The 21,276-nt window shown below is 36.0% G+C and overlaps 1 protein-coding gene across 10 annotated transcripts in view; it reads right to left on the bottom strand.

Annotated features, from left to right (window-relative positions):
- Positions 1 to 21,276, bottom strand: part of AHI1 (Abelson helper integration site 1) — a 100,137-nt gene that overhangs the window by 32,852 nt on the left and 46,009 nt on the right. For 7 of the 10 annotated variants that reach the window (XR_008234766.1, XM_052784430.1, XM_052784435.1 and 4 more), the window contains exon 19: positions 17,762 to 17,879. Coding sequence is in view for 9 of the 10 variants with exons in the window: in XM_052784430.1 (XP_052640390.1) it covers positions 17,762 to 17,879 (118 nt within the window). In the remaining variant the exon portion in view is untranslated. Of the gene's footprint in view, positions 1 to 11,091; positions 11,312 to 17,260; positions 17,308 to 17,761; positions 17,880 to 21,276 lie in introns of those variants that run through there. The other 3 variants (XM_052784438.1, XM_052784439.1, XM_052784440.1) reach the window with 3 other exon arrangements.

The raw sequence follows: 21,276 nt of genomic DNA on the forward strand, positions 1-21,276 counted from the left end.
CCAAAGGAAATGGTTAATTCTCTTGAGAGCCCACATCTTGCAAACCATTTAAAATGTATATTCTCAAAACAGTTCTCACATGCTATGTTTAAGTGTGTATACACAAAGTGCTGTGATGGCATCACTACTGAATGCAAAGGACTTCTACAAATGCCTGCAAGATTCTTGCAATGTATTCTGCACTGACAGAAGTCTGCTCAACATCAGGTGAGCCCATGCTGTACTAGCCCTCTCCTTGTCTTTTCCCCACTTTTTTCTTCTATCGGAGCATCTGGAAAAGACTGAACTATCTCCTCAATGTCGTTCTTTTTTTCCAAGTGGGCTTCCAATTTGTTAACCTAAATCTATCAATTTAAAACCAAACCACAAAATCTATAGGACAAATGAAATACCTCTCTGTTTACTCTTACTTTCTCTAAGTTATATAGAGAAACTTCTGTTAATTTATTTTAACAGTCAGATATGAGAGCTGTTTTCATGCTGTATGCACTTAAAAAAAATGAGAGAGAGAGAAGACTTAGCTCTACTGCTGCCACATGTCACTCCTCCAGTTAGTGCAGAGGTTGATCTAGATGGCAATGACATAAAACGCAAAACAAAACAAAAAAACCAAACCCAACTCCCCTCCACAATTAAGCCAAAAGAGAGCTGTGCTGATAGGTGGAAAAGCACTTCTTCTTGTTTCCCTTCCCTATCCCCATTAATACAATGAAAACTTGTAAACTTATAAAATGAAAGAAACTTGGGAACTTACGTCAATACATCAGGCTCTGGTTGCCATTCAAAATACTATACTACACAGAAAAGTCTGCACAGAAGGATAAGCTTTCAATAAAAAAAGTATGCAATATTTAGCTTTTTAACCAATTGTTTACTAAATGCTGATATTAAAAACAGTTATCTAGAAAAGTAACTCTAGGGAGTTACACAATTCAGTACCATGCAGTTCCACACATATTGCTGCAGCTTCTTTCACACCAACATGTGATTTTCCAGTAGATGCCCCAACTCCAGGGGGAGAATTTTCCAGTAGATGCCCCAACTCTCCAGAGTTCTCCAGGAGAACTCTGACTTCCCAAACCATGAGTCAGTCACAGTCTTCCTAAACTGAGAAAGACAACTGGTCTAGTGTGCTTGAACACAGTAACTTTCTTATCCAAGGACTGGTACAGTTCTCTCTAGCTACTGCGTCTGGTTGTCCCTGATTCCGCAGCCCAAATGACCAAGTACGCCCTTGCAGCAGAGCTAAGTGAACACTGGAGCAGTGGAATGGAGCAAGGCTTGAATTCACACCTGTAGATCCACAGAGAGATACCTTCACTGTAACACCAACTAATTCCAATCCTCATATAAAAGACCTCAGCATCAGACAGCACTAACACACAAAAAAAATTATGCTTCTGGCAGTACCATATCCCACAACATAATTTTATCTACCATCAGCCAAAAGAATGCATAGAGATATTCATTCAAGGTTAGCCATCATTTTCATTCCTGGTTCAAGGTGTACAAGGGCACAAACGTGTATTTGCTCTGTATCTTAGAATAATCCTCCAGAAGGAACTATGGAGATAGTCTGTCACTGGCTTTGAGGAGAATACTGTTTCATATGAATATATTTATCCTGTACTTAGGCACAATCAACAGGTAGAATTTGGCCCCTATTTACAAAAGGTATAATGAAGTAAAAACTATTGCATCACAAAAACAATTAAAAAATCCAACTTTTTAATTAGAGATTAAAATCAAATACATTTAGCAGCCTACACACCCACCTAATTATTTCTGAGTAATCTTATCAAATCATCATCTTACATTTTTCTTGCAAATGTTAAGTTTCTACAGTACCATATATAAACAATGCAAGTAGTAGCACGTGTCCCAAGCATTCTTTTGAAGTAAAGAACATTTATTGAATTCATGCTAATCAGGAATGTGCTAATTTATGACAATCTCTAACGTTACATCATAATGGCAGTAGATACAACTGAAAATGAGCAGAGGTTATTGTATCCAGTTGTTTCTACAATGTAGAGAACAGAAAGTGACTCTACAGCAAACATCAATAAGCCTGCACAGATATAATCAGCATTCTGAAATCAGATTGGCAATATTATTTACAAGTTCTAGATAGCAGATAAAAAAGATGTAAGGAAAATGCAGACTATGACACATACTTTGTATTAATAAGAGTTATTTTTTTTCCAGTGCTGCAGATATCCTGAGAAAAGTCATTATTAGTTTTGCTAAGCTCACCCGGACTATTTAAATGCAAACAAATTAAATTAAATTTGAAAAGAAACTTATTTTGTATTATATTAAATAAAGCTTGTAGTGTTACCCTATAGAAAAAATACTTCATGAAATACAGAAACTGCAGTCCTTTAAGAGTTGTGGATGCCCAACACTTAAGTAGCAACCTTCACTTTTGGGTTTGGTAATATTTTTGCTTCTGCATTAACTTACTCTCCCTGAATCAGAGGAACTGGAGCTCTTCAGCAGGATTTATGCTTATCTGTTTCCTAAAAATATGTAGTACAGTTAAATTTGACTTATTAATATAGTTAATTTCTATGTAATACAGTTAAATAGAATTTAACTCTATCTGTAACTCTTGAAGTCAAGTATCTACTGACCTCAGGAAGTCTACTCATGTTTTTAGAAAATGTACTTGACTAGGGATAAAGGACAAAGAATGAAAATTATGCAAGGAAGGAAAACAAAGTAATATACTTTGCATGGTTCCTCTCACAGCTGAAATTCAGGAATGGCTAGTTACCCATAGTTACTTAAACCAAATTAGCCTGTTGCTCTACAAATGGAAAGCTGTAAGTAAGAAAATATGCTTAGAATATCACAGATACTTTTCAAAATCAGCCATTAACATTTTTGCAATGCAAAGTCTTCTCAGCTGAGAAAAAATAGCCAGTTACTGCACGAACTAAGTCAAATCAAATCTTGACCAAAAAAAAAAAAAAAAAAATCTTGTAACTGCCTGAAGAACATATGCAGCATTTTTCTAACATTTGCATTCAAGGAAAAATGCAACATCATATGCAATATGCTGGAAAAAATGAGTCAGCTTGGCATTTCAGGTCTTTATCATGACCGGAATATCCACTAGTTGGTACCTAGCCTACTTTCTCCATTAAATTAGCACTATCAGCCAGTACTGAATATTAATTTTGAGAAAATATTAGCAGAAAATTCCATGACTGCCAAACAATTAATACATTATTAAACTTGAAAAATGCAGGATCATTGGCAAGACACTAAATCAGGAAACCATTACATAAGAATTTTAATATGGTCTAAAATCAAAAGAGTAAGAAAAAAAAGTTCATAGCAGATATACTTACTGTATTTTCAGAAAGAGAAGGCTATGTCTTTAAGTTTACTTTCCCTTTTGTAGTTTAGAAACTAGATTGGTCAGGTATTTGAGGAGAATGTGTGTGTGGTGAAACTGACCTACCACATATGAGTTTTTGCATGCACACTTTCGAGTTTTCAGACAATTTATGAACAAACTAAGAAGAGTTTTTCTACATATCAGTGATTAGAATGTGTATGAATAAGTAAGTCCTTTCTAATTTATTTCCAACTGCATACGGAAATAAAATAATGGCCTGTAGCAACTTTGGTAACAAAATCTGAACACACTTCCTTGTAAATAATATACGACAAAATGCTTGAGACTAATACTGGTGTCATCCATTACAGAGGAAAACATACTGAAAAGTTAAGTTCAACATTAAAGAAACACATTGCAGATCCAGTTGGGCACAGATTTCAATGATGTTGATTTTTCAGTGTCCTTCACCTACAAGTCCTGCAAAGTTTTCTAGAATGCAATAGCTGCCTGCTTTTACAGCAGTGGATTTTTAGAATGCTTTTTAGAAAGTATCACTATTGCTATACTCTCAGCCTTCAGCCACCATACAGATACTCTAGCAGAAGTTACACAGGTTATACAAATATGTGGATACCAAATGTTATGCTACTTTGGAGAAAGTAAAAAAGATGACTTAGCCACTAAGGGCCACCTTCTAGTACAGGAGACCCTGGTAGAAAGCTTGAATTATCACTTGACAAAGAGCTGAAAAGCAATCTGTTCTAGACAGATTTTTCCTTGGGTCTTAGATGGAGGATATGCAAAAAAGTAAGCATGGAAAGGAAACCGTTTGCAAAGAACATTGTTAGGAGGCAATACTCCCTTTCACTTCCAAAGTGGTATGCCATCTGAGGAGAGGTAAAAGACGGAAAACCAAGACAGGCAGGTTCATAAAGAGGGACTGTGCCCAGCATTGGGCCAAGACCCCATTTCCAGAACTCTGGACATTCTGGAGAAAACAGACTTCTCTCCAAGGTTCAATCAGCAACCCAAATAACTGCAACTCATATTAGAAGAAAGTAAGACTTTACACTATCTCAGCGTCAAGCCAGCAAGTAGAAGTTACAGTCCTATCCAGTGAATTTGTATCTTATTTCTACAGGAATTTTACAAACAAGAATATTTGCACAGCAAGTCTAAAGATGTAAACAAAAATATTAATGTAAATTAAACTCAGAATGAATACAGAAGTACTATTTGACTAAATATTTTCTATAGTATCATGACATACAATTCGATTAAGTACTTAATATAATAACATGACAGCTTTTTTCATATCATCACACAGGTAGTGCCAAACTGATAAAAACTGCAGTATTTTAACATGTAAGCTTAATTACATCACCCATCCTCTCTGGTTTGACTAACACCAGCAGCTAAAATCGCTACTGACTATGCTCATACTGCATCTCCAATAATCCAAAATCCACATGAAAGCAGCAACTGCTAAGTTCTCATAATCATCAGTAAGAGAGAGGGGATTACTGAGGTCTGAATATTCAAGGGCAGGAAATTCTTCTCCAAAGCTTATTATGAAAGTAACCCATTTCTATACATTATGCATTATGAAAGATATCTAGGTTTCTTTAAAACTGACTTAATTGCTAACTGCTACACAAACATTTGTTTCTTCAGAAGGACTAAACAACCGTACAAAACACAGAAAACTGTCTAGTAACGCTGTAAGTTTGGAACTCTCAAAGCATATGCCTTAATAGCCTTGTTCACATAAAAGCACGCAGTTGTTATATCTTCCTAGATGGTTTTTGCACAGTCACATGTGCCAAATTATTAAGTCAAGAACTGGCGATACAGACAACGCTGGACACACCTTGTTCTGTTTGCGTGATTCCTGGAACTTACCCCCAAAATTATTTGTTTTGGTAAGAAAAGCTGATTTGCAGGAAGATTCTTAATTCAAACCACAATTTCAATTGCTGAAGATCCTTTACCCATACAAGTAGACAAAAAAAGACGGAAGTGTCCTTTATGCTCTTTAGCACAAGGAAACCAACTTTCCAATAAAGTACTGTTATCAAGGTACACATGAGGTGGTATATTATACATGTGTATTAAGTGGGCGCTGCACTCCAGGTTTTCCAAATAACAGTAGCACGATTACTTTTCTTCTCCTGTTGGTTCTGCTTTTTATACAGAAGCAGCTGAATCTGAAGCAAATATAATTGGGCTGAACATGCTGTTAGATTGTACTGCCGGACACAAAAAGTGAAAAGTTACCACTAGTTAATCAATATGTAGTTCAAAACACAAGTTCTGAATACATTTCTAAAATGAAAAATGCCAAGAGTGTGACTTGGTGTCCTTAAAGGAGATAAACACCAAACTCAGTTTTAGCTTGTACCTGGCTTACAAGAGAAGTTCTTCAACCAGCAACATGCACCATACATAAATCATTATTAGAGAGGTGAACTCTGCTTACATGTGGTTATCCATAAATGAAAATTCAAAGATGCAAGGATTAGGAAAATAGAGCCCATTTATGATCTTCACCTGAAAATGACATCTTACAAAGTGAATCTTAGCACTTATAGTCCTTGCTAGGAAAAAAAAAAAAAGCTAGGGGAATTACAGCTTATGCTTTACTGGTAAATAGTGACAACCAGAAGTTTGGTGACAGAATTATCAGAACATTTTCTGCTACTAGGCAATTTATCACACCAAAAGATGTTCAACATATATTATTAAATAAGCTCCAATTTTCTATATTTTATTCTTTGGTGTATTAGCTGCAGCAGTCTGCTTGCTTTGACCAGTCAGGCTCTGAATGGATTCCAGAAAGACCTGTATCAACATATGTCACTGCAACACCCTTCAGCTAATCTGGAAAAAAAACCCCAAACAATCAATGACACACCAGAAGCTAGCATAGGCAGCTGAAGTAGACACAGTGGCCCTCTATTCAAAACAGAAGATATTGACAGGAATAGGAAAAGGGGATGTGATATCCAGAGGCATATGGGGATGTGATAGGGTAGAATCAATCTTCAGATGAGAAATACAGCTTCAAATACTATCTGTTATGCAGTCCCAGTAAGAGTCTTCTACAGAAAGACTGCCTGGCATGCCAGAGCAAAGCCTGGGGTCAAGTGAGCAAGAAAGACTCCAAGGAATTTTTTTTAATTTGCCTATGTGTCATTCAGAACTTTTTTCTCTGACCAAGGAAGTAAAAGCTGAAGAAACTGAGCCCTAATTGTGAGGGCTAAAGATGAAGAAGGAACCTGTGCAATCTGCTCCTTCACTGGAGCATGCCATAAGATTGCAGAAAACACTCAAATACAAGTTTTCAAGAGCAGAGTTTTAAAGCAATTCTACCACCTCATTTGAAGCCAACAAGCAATAAGTCACTGTTCCTTACAACCTCCAGTGAGCAAGAAAGCAAGCTAACAGTGAGAAGGCAAGCTCCAGTGAAGCTCTCATTTCATCTGCATCAAAGCAGCACGTTGAGGCCAGCTCTGTAAATAATACTAGGTCACTAGGTTGTGTGACAATAGCAACATCTAAGTTACGCACCCGTAGAGGCCTTCGCTTCTCTGTATGTGCCTTCTGCTTTCTTAATGCTTTCCCAAGCCACCATCCTCTATCGTTACTTTCTATAGGACTGACATGGTCAGTATTAAGCTACACTGGTACCACAGCCTATTGCAGGGCATAATATGGACCACAGATACCCAAAGTTAATTTAAAAGGTTTTACATTAGTAGAATGAATCATGTGAGGGAAGCTTGCTCTCACTGAACTTGGTGCTTCGAGGCACCAGCAACGAGGGTAGCAACAGTTGCATATGAATCCATGAAAGTCTAGTTGTTTCACACAGATAAAAATTTATCTACAAAATTAGCAGAGGGTTTTTAAAATAGTTGAAAAAGTATGTATGTATACCAAAAAAGCATGGATAATATATCCTAAAAATAAGGAGTTTTTTTTTAAGTATACTTGGGATTTGCTCACTTGTCAAAACCAGGAATGAAGTCAAAGGACCTAGGTCTCCTCTTGGGAGAGGGAGATGCCTCCCTCCTGTGCACTATGGCTGCTCCTGGGTCTTTCGCCCAGTCCTTCCAGCTCCTCTGGAAATGATAGGAACAGAAGGATTAGAGCAATACAAGGAGGGATCAACGTCCTCTTTTTTATTCACTCATGCTTATTGCTCTACAGACAGCATCCTTGCTGACCTGAACTTTCTGCTGGACAGGGAATTGATACTTTGCTGCACAACCCTCAGGCAGAAGAACTGTTTCCACCTCTGAAACCAGCTAGCACTGCATTTAAATATGCACTTTTTTAACACTTGCTGTCTTGTAGCTCAATAGCGCCAAAATTACAGACAAGATCTATTTGAAAGTACAGACAAGCTCAGACTGAAAACAGTTAACAGGACCTCTCTACTTAGGAATTAATTAGATTTGGTTGTTTTAGGATCACATAATTGAGAAAGTAAGGGCACACTCAGGCCAAATCACTTTTGGCAGAGTCTTCCCACAGTACTACGTCACACCCTGATTTTGCAATCTATATCCACTGCTGCCAAACAAAGAGTAATGCTTCATTTAACCCACACCCTTGTATAATTTGGCTGAGAGTACTTCCTTTAGCCTGAAGGCACAGCAGTAATTACCCTAACATACACCAATTTCAAGTAAATATAAATGGTGTGCTTTTGATAAAGTTTTTGGAATCTTCAAAGATTGCTGTTATTGTGCTCTGTATTTAGTGTAATTTTTAGTGAAATATTTTAATTAACTTGCCTAGAAGAAATATGAAAAAGAACATACAATAAAGGAACATGTGTATGTTTGATCTCAGTATAAACAATTCTAGCAAGTTTAACTAGAAAATACAAACTCTTCTGACATTTATAACCTCTTATCAATCAGGTAGAGGAAACTGGATAGCCAACCTTTTAAAATAGAAGAACTATATTGTCATTAATGTTAATGCTTTTGTCTCTGTGTCTTTACTATTCTGTTGGAACATTTTTGTGGTTAGATGAATCTATTTATACACCTTTTGTTTTCAAATTAAAAAAACCACTTTTTACTATTCATTTTATAAATGTAAACACTCAGCTCTCCTAGCTTAAAACAAGGTCCTGTATTCGAGCCTTAAGCCAGAACTCTGACAGTGGCAACTGACGTTGGCAGCACAGCAGGGCCACAGAGCTCTCAGGAAGTTCTTTCCCCTGCAGGTCGCCTGAACTGCCTGTAAGCCATAGTGAGGGCACAGCTGTGTCCTGGTACTCTTAATTTTTATTTTCTGCCAAAGTCGGCTGCAAGGTGGAACATCCCAGACTCTAGTGGCTCTAGTGACTGAGCAGAAGGAGTAAGATCAGGGAAGTACATGCAAAGGTTGGCTGCAGGTGACAACTGAGCCTTCGTAATCTATTTGCACTGAAGAAACTGAGACACAGTTTCTTCAAATGTAAATCATATGGCAAAATAGCTTATAAAAGAACCAGAAAGGCATAAAAAAAAAAAAAATTCTTGTGATGGATGCTTCTATTGTTTTGAAAGAAAATTAACTTTGAGAAAAATATTCTTTAGTTGAATTTTTCAGTTCTTCCATTCTGCTATGAGCAAATAATAATAATACTAGAAAAGTTTTATTTTCTTTCTCCCTTCTCTCTTATACCTTTACCCTAAGCAAAAGTGAGATACACGACTATCTTAAAATGAATTATCATTTTCCCCAGGGGAGTTCCCATTCAAATTAGCACACAGACATACATTAAAAAACATTTTAGACCTAATGTTCTTCTGCTTTTGGTAAAAATATTTTTACCTAACTTCAATGTAGTTAAATCAGTTCACACTTGCTGAAGAGCTGATCTGTGGTGTTTAGCTGGTACTTTGTCTCTACTCAGTTCTCTTACCCTCTTTTGAAAAGTAAAGAAAAAATCTGGTACTTGAATCTAAAACTTAATCCGTTATCATAATTCCTCTGTGACTATGCAGTGCTTTATAGTTAAAATAAAGCCTTGTAATGAACATAAAGGTATTATCTTTGGTTAATAGAAAATAAAACCCCAGAATAATATGCTGAAAAACTGGGGACTAAAATAAGCCAAGTTTATTCACTTACAAAGTGCTAGTTTTATGCACTCTCTCGTAACAGTTTTCATAAGTTATTGTTATCCAAACTGGGGGGTGGTGGGGGTGTTTAAGTAATTCAGTTTCCAAAAGATGGAAAACATACATACTTGATCCAATCAAAGAGTTAGAAGCAACTGAGTTCTACAAATTACAGCAAAGCGTGAAAATTCTGCAAAGTTGCAATTAGATATTTGTTATAACAACAAAAACCAATTCATATTTCTACATTTAGGAATGCAAAAGAAAATTATAGGCAATATTTTCCATTTTTTAGAACCACTGTCCCATTAAAATAATTAAATGAAAAGGCCACATTTCAAAAAAATTCCAGCCCCATAAAAATGTTAGAAGAATTCTCTTGAAAATTTTTAAATGGTTAAATTTCTGAAAAATGTGTCAGGCAGGATCAGTTCTCCAAATATATGACAGAGCAGGAAAACAGCAAATTGCATAAAAACATAGAAAGATAACTGAGAAGTGAGACAAGTATTGGGCACATATTTCTTCCATCTTAATGCACATTCACCCTCTTCAAACACATGACAATCTTCTATAAGCAGATTGTAGCTTGCAGGAAGCTAACCATTCTGCAAGCATTTCTTCTTATGTATTCTTAGACCACCTTCTATTTTGGCAGCACCTCTACAGGACATACTAATAGGTGTTCTGTATTTCTATAAAGTTTAAGACTTATAGACAACTGGTAGTAGACTACTAATCAAAGATATTTCCCCCACTGGACTGCCTGATCACATTGAGGCCATTACGACTATCCCATAGTGAACAGGAAACTTGCATTTCTCCCTCTGTAGTAGTAAGGATAAATAAGAAAAGATAAACATATATCAGGCCACCAGGGAAAAAACTACTAAAACCCTTCTGCACAGGCCTCAACGTAACTTCATTATTTTCTTAATCAGTATCACAAAAAAACCCCGCCCAGCAGACTCACTGATACTAATGAAATTGAGAGACTGTCTTTGCTTACAAAAAGAAAGTAGGTAATGTTTAATAATCTCACATTCTCATATTTAAAAGTAAGGAAAATTAGTTTCCATCATCACCTATTCCTCCTAGCAGCTTGTATTACACTCAAACCACTTTCAACTAATAGTGTGGGTACTGAGCCACTTTTAGGTATGTATTTGGTACTCTTCACCACAATATCCTCCTGCCCCAATTTTAAGAAGATGTGGGGCTAAAAAGAAGTATCTCAAAGTGACTTAGACTTTATGGCAAATTGCTACACCATTTCCATAGCTCTGATCTGTGCAGCCCTGCAGGCTTAATTGCTTTCCCAATCACAGCAAATCTAAATTAAGCTGTTGGGTGAGCTAATGAGGGAACACACATTACAGTTTAACAGTGAACGGATATACCCAGATTCTTTCAAGACAAAATCAAGAGTTCTTTTCTTATGATTATATTCTCCACAAGAGATCTTTTACACACACTCAAGCTATTTCTCTTAAAAAATGAATGAGATCTCACTCCTACTTTAAAATTTGATAAAATAGAGTATTTACAGTAATATGTTAGGATCAAAAAAAAAAAAAAAAAGTACTTATTCAGTGATCTGTGTGTCATTCAATTCGCCTGCATGGATTGGATCCCCAGTAAACAGATTTCTCCAACTGGCGCTCCTACTGGCACTCCCACTAAACAAGAATGGTCCCCCAAGGTCAGCATTATCTAACTTCAGCACAGTAGTGTGGGAAAGCCAGCAATGCTGCTGGCTGTACCGCATGCTTTCTCTGAGTCATTCTCCGTTTGCCAATCAGTTCTTTCAGTCCTCTTTGAAAATGCCATCAACCTGTATCCAAACATAGCCAGAGATATCTACAAATATTGTATTTCATGTTATACTTGGACTATATATTACACACACATGCAACCTTCAATTAATATATACTGTCATCTTTTTTAATATCTCTTCAGGACATTTTATTACTGTTTATTCTCAAATTAGAAAACTAAGCTATCCTAATAGTAAAACTGAATTCAATTGTTCATTTGATACATTTTCAATGATAGTTTGCATGAGTCTTTTTTTCCCCTAACAATTTCTTGTTAAGAGATGAAAAGAATAAGGCCACACTGAACTAGCTTTCTACACACATTCTTCCTTAAGTGGCACAAAATTATGTGAGAGGCAAGATTAATACCCCCCAAAACAAACAAATAAAAACGTTAAAGTCCTCCAGGACTGTGGTGGTACTGAAGACAGATGTTATAGAGTTGGGAAGAAAGTATGAAATATTGAAAAAAAGTAATCAATGATACAAACACAGGTATGAGGATGTAACTTTTGACTGTTTCTGCAGTATCTCTGCAAAAACGTGAATTTTGCTACTTGATGTACCTCCTTTTTCTGCTTCTAAAAAAACCAAGAATCAAGATAGTATTCTAAGAGCATTTAGTTGATGCATAAATATTTTTGATATCTTTGGTGTAGAAACCTATTTCACTGTTTGCTTGAGACTGAAAAAAGAAGTTTTAAATAGTCTATCAAATATAACGGAGGACTTAAATGAAAAGCCAGTTTTGTTATTATCTTCAGAGGGTGCTTTGAAGCTTTCACTTTATATAGGTGGAAAACACCTTTGACTGTCAGTTGTGTTAATGGAAAGAGAATTTCTAATTGTTCTCAATCCTGCCAAAGTGTTTTTTTGTTTTTGAGATTTTTTAAAGATACAAGAACCATCATGTTTCTAGCACATACGTAATTAATTTTTAAGAGCAGGTTTAATTAACTGGTTTTATTGAAGTCAAAATTTTAGTGAAAAAATCTGTGCAGTATTTATAGTCAAGCTTCAATCTCCCACATAGTTAACAATTAGGGTCCCTGCTAATTACAATTACTTGAAACCTAAAACTTATTTTAGAAAACATGCCCTGAACACAGTGGGAGTTACTGAAGAGTTGCTGCTGAATAAAGCCTAAAAATGCAGGCCGTTTCTTTCATGGCATGCCATGGATCTGCAAAACAGTGTCTGAGAGTATAGGAATGTGATTTCACTGTCCAAAGATGCTCACAATCTTAAGGAGGGAAGGCAAACAAAACCAGAGGGGATTTTAATGTCTCTCAGAGAACGGGTAATTGAAAGCTGGAGCTTTTGCTACTTCCTTTTTTGTTTAAAAAATAAGAAATAGGAAATGTATTATCCTGGAAGAAGGTACAAAGATGAGAACATGACAAGGAAAAGACAGCAATGTCTAAGACAAAGTCCTGGATAATGCTACAGTGCAGTGCTGCAGAGTAGTACTGCAGCACAGGTATGATAAAATTAGCACTGAAGCATGAGCCTAAGTAGAGCTATGCAGCACAAGGGAAGTAAAACCTCAATTCTGACTATCAAATACAGGTCTTAGACAAATTTTCTTATTACAAAAAAAAAAAAGAAAAGAAAGAAGAAAATCAGTTCAGCTTACATATTACATACTTTTAGGGACAGATTCCCTAAGCAATAATCAAGTAAGAATGAGTAATCTGCTACATATGCAACATGGAGAAATCTGACTAGAGCGAAAAATAGGACCAGCCATAAGACTTTATGAATCCAAATTACAAAGGTAAAACTCAAAGGGGATGACTTTCTCCGAAGACACACATCTAGCAAACTTTTCAAAAAACTGAAATAGCTACCAGCATAGCTGCAGCTTCACTGAAGCAGACAAAAAAACCCTGATATGGTAAAATGAGTTACACTCTCAATGAAAAATTCCAACTGACAGACTATCAGGATGGACAGTAAGAAAACTGAAGTTCCATGCCTTCCTCTCAAATTTAACAATACCTTTGTGAGAGGAAGGCACACAACACACATTTCCTTAAATTTAAATTAATTTTGTTAAATTTTAAGAAATCTTTCTAATGAAGTGCTTTATACATAATGCATAAGAAACAAGTTCATCCAGGTCTTCTATCTGCTTTGTGGTACCTACTTCTTTAATTACTGTTTGTCAAAATTCATTACTTTTTTCTAGTAATTCTAACCACACTCTTGACAAAACTTTAAATATATCTCTTGCACAGCACTCTATAGCATTGATGGGAAAGCAGTAGATGTTAACCTTGAATTTAGTAAGACTTTCAACACTGTCTCCCATAACATTCTTATACACAAACTGATGAAGTATGGACTGTGCAAACAGACACTGCAGTGGACTGAAAATTGGCTGAGCTGCAGGGATCAGAGTTTTGTAACCACTTACATGAAATCTAACTGGAGACCAGTCACTAGTGGTACACTCCAGGGGTTGATACTGGGGCCCACACTATTTAACATCTCCATTAATGACCTGGATGATGGGACTAAGTGCACCCTCAGAAAGTTTGCAGATGATAAAAAAAACTGGGAGGAGTGGCTGATACACCAGAGGGACATGCTGCCATTCAGAGGGACCTTGACAGGCTGCAGAAATGGTCCAACAAGAACTTCACAAAGTTCAACAAAGGGAAATGCAAAGTCCTGCATTTGGGGAGGAATAATCTCATGCACCAATGCAGACTTAAATACAGAAAATACCATTTAAACATAGAAAAACCCCTTTAGACAGGGTCCTGAGCACCCTGCTCTAGGTGAACCTGCTTTGAGCAGGAGGGTTGAGGCTACATGGTCTCCAGAGGCACCTTCCCACCTTGATGATACCGTGATCTTGTCTTTACTCATCTCACATAAAAAACATTCTATGCTTGAGAAAGGTGCTGAAGCTCTCTGATGACTAAAGAACAAATTATTTAATTTAGAACAAAGATAGGATATCTAAGTATCGCATGTAAAACTCAAGATCAGGGATTAAAAAAACCATAACTGAACAAACTCTTTAAGGAGACAAGGAAGGATCTGACATTAGTTTACAACTGGAGGTTACAGCAGCTGGCATGCAGAAACCCAAACACTAGCAGACTGCTTCACTCTATATGGAGTCACTTCATGCAGGTAACAATTCACCTTTTTGTAATATTAATTAAATAATCAGAAAGGGGTGCTCATTATAGAACAGAGGAAAGACTGAAATAAGAAGAGGCATCTTTGCTATCACACTATGAAATAATCAAGGACATATGAACCCAAGTGGTTTCCAAGTAACTCAAGTCTGCTTTCACAAAATAGTGTTGCTGAGGGAAGGGGCTATACTAGAATGATAAGTGGCATTGAGCCATATTTTCAGTGTTTCATGAATTTTTCCTTCACATAAAATATATTTATGTTTCTTGTTTGACTGCAATGTTGTGAGAGCCTGTGGACACATGCTCTTTAGGAAGGACTGATAGGGAAGACAAGAATGGAGAGTGCTGTAGGGAAGGGAGGAGAGGCTCAAATGCATAGAGCTACAGAGCAGGTGACAGGTTTGTCAAGAGCGAATGGGTCAGAATTGGAAGAGAGGTCAAAAATATGGACATTGTGGGGGGCACCTGCTACAGACTGCCTGATCAAGAAGAGGAAGTGGATAAAAACACCTTTAAACAGAGCAAGAAGTCTTGAAATCACAGGCCGTGACTCTCATGGAGGTTTTGAACCACCTCAGTATCTGCTCAAGAGACAAAAACCATGGGCTACAAGCAATTCAGACTTCTGGAATGTGCTGGGGACAACTTTTTGATGCAGATGCTGAACAGACTGACTAAGGGGGCTGCACCCCTGAGCATGCTAATAATAAGGCAGAACTGGTTGAAGACAAAGGCAGTCCTGCCTCAGTGACCATGAGATAACTGATCTTGAGTGAAGTGAGGAAGGTAAATAGCAGAACAAGGACTAGGGCTTCATGAAAGCCCATATACATGTGAAAGCATGCCCTTGAAGAAAAGCCAAAACGTACTATGTGTTTGAGAGTACACAGAATCCATCTGTTAAAAGTAATGTTCACTACTATGCCTTTTAAACGTGCTCGTTCATTTTATTTGAAGTATTACAAAATCACTTACAGCTATTTCTGCAAATATATCTGGATACAGAAAGATTTAAAAGTCAGGAAAGATCTGCAGTATTACTGCTACTGCCCATAAATCACAAAGGTGGATACCCCATTTTTCCACTGTTTCCTACCTAAAGCAAGTCCTAGATAATTGTCTTGTTAAAAGAAGAAAGTGCTGCATGTATCCAGGCTACTACACTGTCCATATCACAAGACATCAGCTACAACCTTATTAAGTTAATAAAGCATGCATATACACCAGTTACACGGTTAAAAAGATTGCTAACAGAGTTTAACACATGCTGCCTGTAAGGACTTCACTGTAATGGGAATTCTGCATTTTGCTTTAAGAAGCACTAAATACACAGCAAAAGGTGACAGGAAAGCGTGAGAATGAGAAGACTGAATAACTGCCAACATAACCCTCAGGAATATGTAATGATCTGCTGGACAAAAATGAAGGATTTCTGTATTACAGGCAGTTGTTAACAATGCAACATCCCAATAATGTAAGTACAGAAAAGCATACATATTGCGTATATGAACCCAAGACAGGAAAAAAAAAAAGGTTTTGTGCTTCCAGCACAATCCATAAATGAATAGATCTGCTTAAGTACAGATTTTCCATTATTCAAAAGTAAAACTAAACTGGCAGTTAGGAGCTATGAACATGAGCACCTATCTTCACACTTTATAACCAACGGGGAAAGGTAAAATAGATGAGTACATCTTTCTCATATGTTTCACTGAAAACAGCTATCACAGTAGAACAACTTGGAGACCTCCCAAATGACAAGGAAGTCGTTTAGGATTTTAAAATATTTTCTTACAGGAAAACCTATTTCACTTGTGGTCCACTAGCATTTTTATGGTTGTTTCCCCTAAAAATCTTCATTTTCTCATTGCTTTCATTAACTGTTAAAAGACCATTAAAATGTATGTCTTTTTTACTATACTTCCCTTGCATAAATAATATCGTGTACCTGTGGATCATCTTGAAGTATTAGTCAGTTTTGGAAACTACATTGGGAGCACACATGAACAGCTATAACATATATCTATGTTTGTTCATGCTATTTAAGAAGTCTCCATCAACGCATTTATCTGTGCTTCTGCATAAAGTAAAATTCAAGACAATAAAATGCACTGGTTTGAGCAATATTAGGTACAGGCATTTAAAACAATTTAAAGTATTTATTAATGTTCTTTAAAGGGTTGGTCCACTTATTTTGAATACTCACAATATGTAAGACAGCATATGTATTCTACTGTTTCTGTAAGATTTACACACTCTGGAAACAAGAAGCATCTGTTGTGTAATAGCTGAGTATTATTCTGGCTCTAAGCTCTTTTGTTAAGGTAGAAAACGGAAATATAGAAGTTACCTGGAGTATGGCCATTTACACTGTGAATTACTGACTAAGTGTGATTCTGAGACTAGTGGTCAATCTTTTAGTCCATGCTAAGGACCCTTTCCCCCGCTGCTCAGAAAAAGTAATCATAACTTGATTTGCGAAGAAAATTGTCTGCCTTTGGGAGATAATTCTATATAATTATAGAGACTATTCCTATCTTTACTATCTACATTTTAAATCTCTGTTACCTGTTTTTAGTTCATTATATATTCCACCCTCCCCCTGGACTTCTTTGTACTCTTCTCAAGTATACAAAACAAAACCACTTTAAAACTAAGGCTCCAATTTTTTGTCTTATTTTACAGGTGCCCAAAAAAAGAGAAAAAGGCATGAAATTACCAATTTTATTATTAAATATTGTGATTACCAATGCAACAGATATTATTAGCAAAGTAAGTATCAGAAAAACGCACAACTTCATTGCTTACCTTTTTCTCGAAATCTCTGAATACAAAACATCCTTAGAAACAAACCCCTAAAAATAAACACAACTGCAAATAAACTACCAAGCACTATGGTTCTTAAGTGCTTTTCTTACTACTGTTTTCTTATATCAGTACATCTGGTTTTAAAAATATGATTTTATTGTTTTTCAGTGTCTGTATTTAAGATACTTTAGTAAGTATTAAAATATTATCAAAATATTAAATTAAGAAAAGGTTGCAATCTCATACTGTTCTAGGAACTTACAGCACTAATAAATAAGTGTACAGCTTAAAGAAAAAGTATTACAAGGGAACATATATCATTACTGGACTGTATCACACTGCACTTTATAAACAATATCACATATAACAAGCAGGACACTCCCTGAAAGAGCTGCACAGCAAAATTTATAAAGGCAGAAAAAAATCCTCATGTTATTACTTCCATGGGGAAGTTATTACCCATTCCCTACGGAGAGTGCAGAAGTAAAGAAAGAAACTTACCACTTTTAGGAGTGAACAAATACGGAGGATTCAGGGGAGTGCTCAGAGCGCCTTGCAGTCTTAGCTTGGAGTGTGGTGACAGCGATGATGGCGCAGGAAGCAAGAGATTTGAGCTCGCCTGTAATAGGAAAGACAAATCAGAAAGAAGTGTAATTTCCTGGGTGACTTACTGATGCAACAGCTAGAAGAGAAATATTTGCTTACTGTGAATAGCTATTAAATTCCAGGAAAAAAAATTAAGACTCAAGTCGATTATAAATAACAATTTCAATGATGGGTTGGGTTTGGGGTTTTTTTAGACTATTTGGAAACAAAAACTTTGAAAAATTATTGACACAGCTGTAAATTGAATTGCATGTTTACATATGGACACAAACTCTCAAGCACTGCAAACAATGGAATAGAACTGTTTGAACTGGAATCTCGTTGCATCTTCGTGTATAAAAAAAAGTGACATTTATAAATGGTTATAAACTTATAAACATAAAATAACTTCTCATTTTTGAGTACTCAAACTACACTACATCCACAAAGAGATTACTCAATATTAGAATGAAGGAAAAAAAATCTTAAACCAGTCCTAACATAAAACTGACTTCTGCAAATCAATAAAGCATACTGAGACCAAAACACCAGATGCTTCCTTTATGTAAGCTACACAAAAAAATATCTGCAGTCCTAATTTCCATAGCAACAAAGATCATGTTAAAATTTGGTTTGCTATGGAGTTTCTTGATATACAAGCAGCTATCACAAAGCAAAAATCTTTCCAAACTTTACTCTTGACATATTATCCAATACAGCCTATGAAAAAATACATTATAACAATCTTAGGTTTTTTACATGATCCAACTGAGAATTTTACTGTTTGTTAAACATATTTTCACTGGCTGCCTTGATAACACAGCCAAAGGGGAGGGAAAATAGCCCTTAAATAAAATACTTGTAACTTTCTTCAAACAAAATATTCATATGCTAAAATTTTTGAATTATTTACATAAACCAACATAATTCTTGACCCTTTCAAAAGTCAAGCCTATTTCACAATCTAGAATAAATGCATATGGTCTCTTAATCCAACTAAAAGCCCACACTCAGTGGATCACTACCTTTGGCCTCAGTAAAATCTAAATCAGACCCTTAAACTTTAGTTGTGGGCCACAACAGAACAATGACATTTTGCAAATTTTCAATCTACTGACTTGTCAATTCTGTTTAAAGAAAGGAGACAGCTAAAAACAAAGTGAATCAGTGGCTTATTTCCAGAAGGGCTATAATTTATTTTTATATATATATATATATATAATTTCTGCCATTTATTAAACATCAAACAGTTCAACAGGTTTCAATAATGCAGAATACGTAAGCATTGGCAGAGGTACTGGGATACAGGTAATATAGCACCAAAAAGTGTGTTGCATAACTTCACCGGGCCATAGAGGATATCTGCTATCATCTCCTCTGTATTACTACACTAGACATTCATCTTAATGTATCTGGTTTTTGTGTAGCAATATGGATTTAATTCTACTAAAAGAAGTTGATAATAAAAACTGTCTTTTACTCATCAAGTACTCTCTAAGCAACTGCACGCAGTTGTAATGACTATGCTCCAAAACTGACCAGAAAGAAAAGCAAGACAGAAAATCACATCAACCATTGAACATGATGAAAAACGCATTAAACCAGCCAGATTTTACTGCAGTGTATGAACTTAACAGAATGTTAGTAAACAGTAGTTGTGAAATGTAAGCAAAATGAAGAGGCTTGTTTTTCTGAAAAACAACAACAAAATCAATCTGCTTTTCTTCTATTTACATATGCAAGTGACTAAGTTTCATTAATATAAAGTTTTCTCTGATACACACAAATAAGGTGGAAAGCCAATGGCTTATGTGTTTACTCAAACACAGAAGAATAATCTGTTCTGCAAATGTGTCCAGCTCAGCTTCCCAGTGTTTCATCTTCTTTTAACCACTCTTAGATCTAGGGTGACCCCTTCTGCAGTAAGACTAATGAGAAGATCTTGCCCCTACATAACTTGCTTGCTGAGTGCATACTACACCATCAGTGATACAAACTTACGTTTTCCAGTCAAATATTCTCATGGAATTCTCTTTCAAATTTGCTATCAAAAAGTTGGTTTCAGACACTACCAGGGAATGAAGACAAGTTGAATATATCAGCCTTTGGAAATCAAATTATCACAACAGAGCAAACTATTCAAAACTAGCACTTAACAGACACTTCGCTGGTTCATCCTGGAGGGAAAAAAGTATCAGGAGAAACTGGTCTTGATTGTGGTGCTTGAACGAATTATATAAGAGATATGGAACTCTGTAGGTAAATTATTCCTATACATCATTTAATTCACTTCTCTTTTTTTTCCTGCTGTATTACCCAAATACTCTCATTATACATGCCAAACAGCATACTTTGAAATCAAATGCAATAGACACGTACATTAGAAGATTGAATGTACGCTCCTGAAGATTTAAGAAAATCAGCCTTTTTAAAATGCAAAGCAAGTTCTATCTTGCAACTCTTCCTTCCTCTCCAAGTCCTTAAAAACGAGGTAAAAAACATTTTTATAAAAGAGATATTAAAAAGAAAGTTTTAAATTTAAGCAGTCTTACAGGAATGATTCATTCCTCCCCCTAATGGCAGTGATGCTCAGTGCAGGTGAGCTATAAAAGACTGTCCATCCAAAGTAAACACAAAATCAGAGTTTTAATGACCTTTCTGCCACTAGCTCTTAAATATTATTTAAATCTCTAAAAGGCCCAAAGAAGGAAAAAACCCACAACATAATAACAGAAGAAGGAACCACTCAGCTAGCTAATAAGTGAGGACTAATGATTCAGCAGAACTGTTTCCAGATGAAGTGCACTGTCCGTGAAGAATAATTAATTCTCCTACAACAGACAGACATAAGACTACATACAGAACAGTGAAGCAATCTTTTTTTTTTTTTGAAATGCATGCTGTGGGAAGGCATTGCTAAATACCTTTACAACAACGAGTAAAGTTGGCTAAGACAGCCAACCATCAATCTACTTATTTTTCACAACAGTCTCTGCTTGCTTCATGCACAAACCACAGCTTTATCAAAGACACAGTTTACTACTACCCTGAATTAAGTAAAACTAAGAGTTATAACACTCATGTAGTTTTTGTAGTGAAAAAGGATACCTACATAATTTTTGCCAAGTTTAAACAAGTTGATCTGCATTTTCTTTTTTGTGTTAGGGCAGCTCTATGCAAATTATGCAAATACACACTTTCAGTGGAACTAGTTTTCACATTAGAAGTGAATTGCATGAGACAAAAAACAGAATACTGAAGACTGGACAAGCTAACAATTTCTCTTTTTTTCCTGAGAATGCAATTTTATGACCCTTGCAACCAATATAATTGACATTTCCATACGTACTTGCAAGCCAAATCAAGTTGGCCAGCTCTATACTACGTCTTAGTCTTTTAGTTTTAGGCTTCCCTCTTGAAACTTCAGGCTT

Source organism: Harpia harpyja, chromosome 4, assembly GCF_026419915.1.
Source record: "Harpia harpyja isolate bHarHar1 chromosome 4, bHarHar1 primary haplotype, whole genome shotgun sequence".
Lineage (NCBI taxonomy): Eukaryota > Metazoa > Chordata > Aves > Accipitriformes > Accipitridae > Harpia > Harpia harpyja.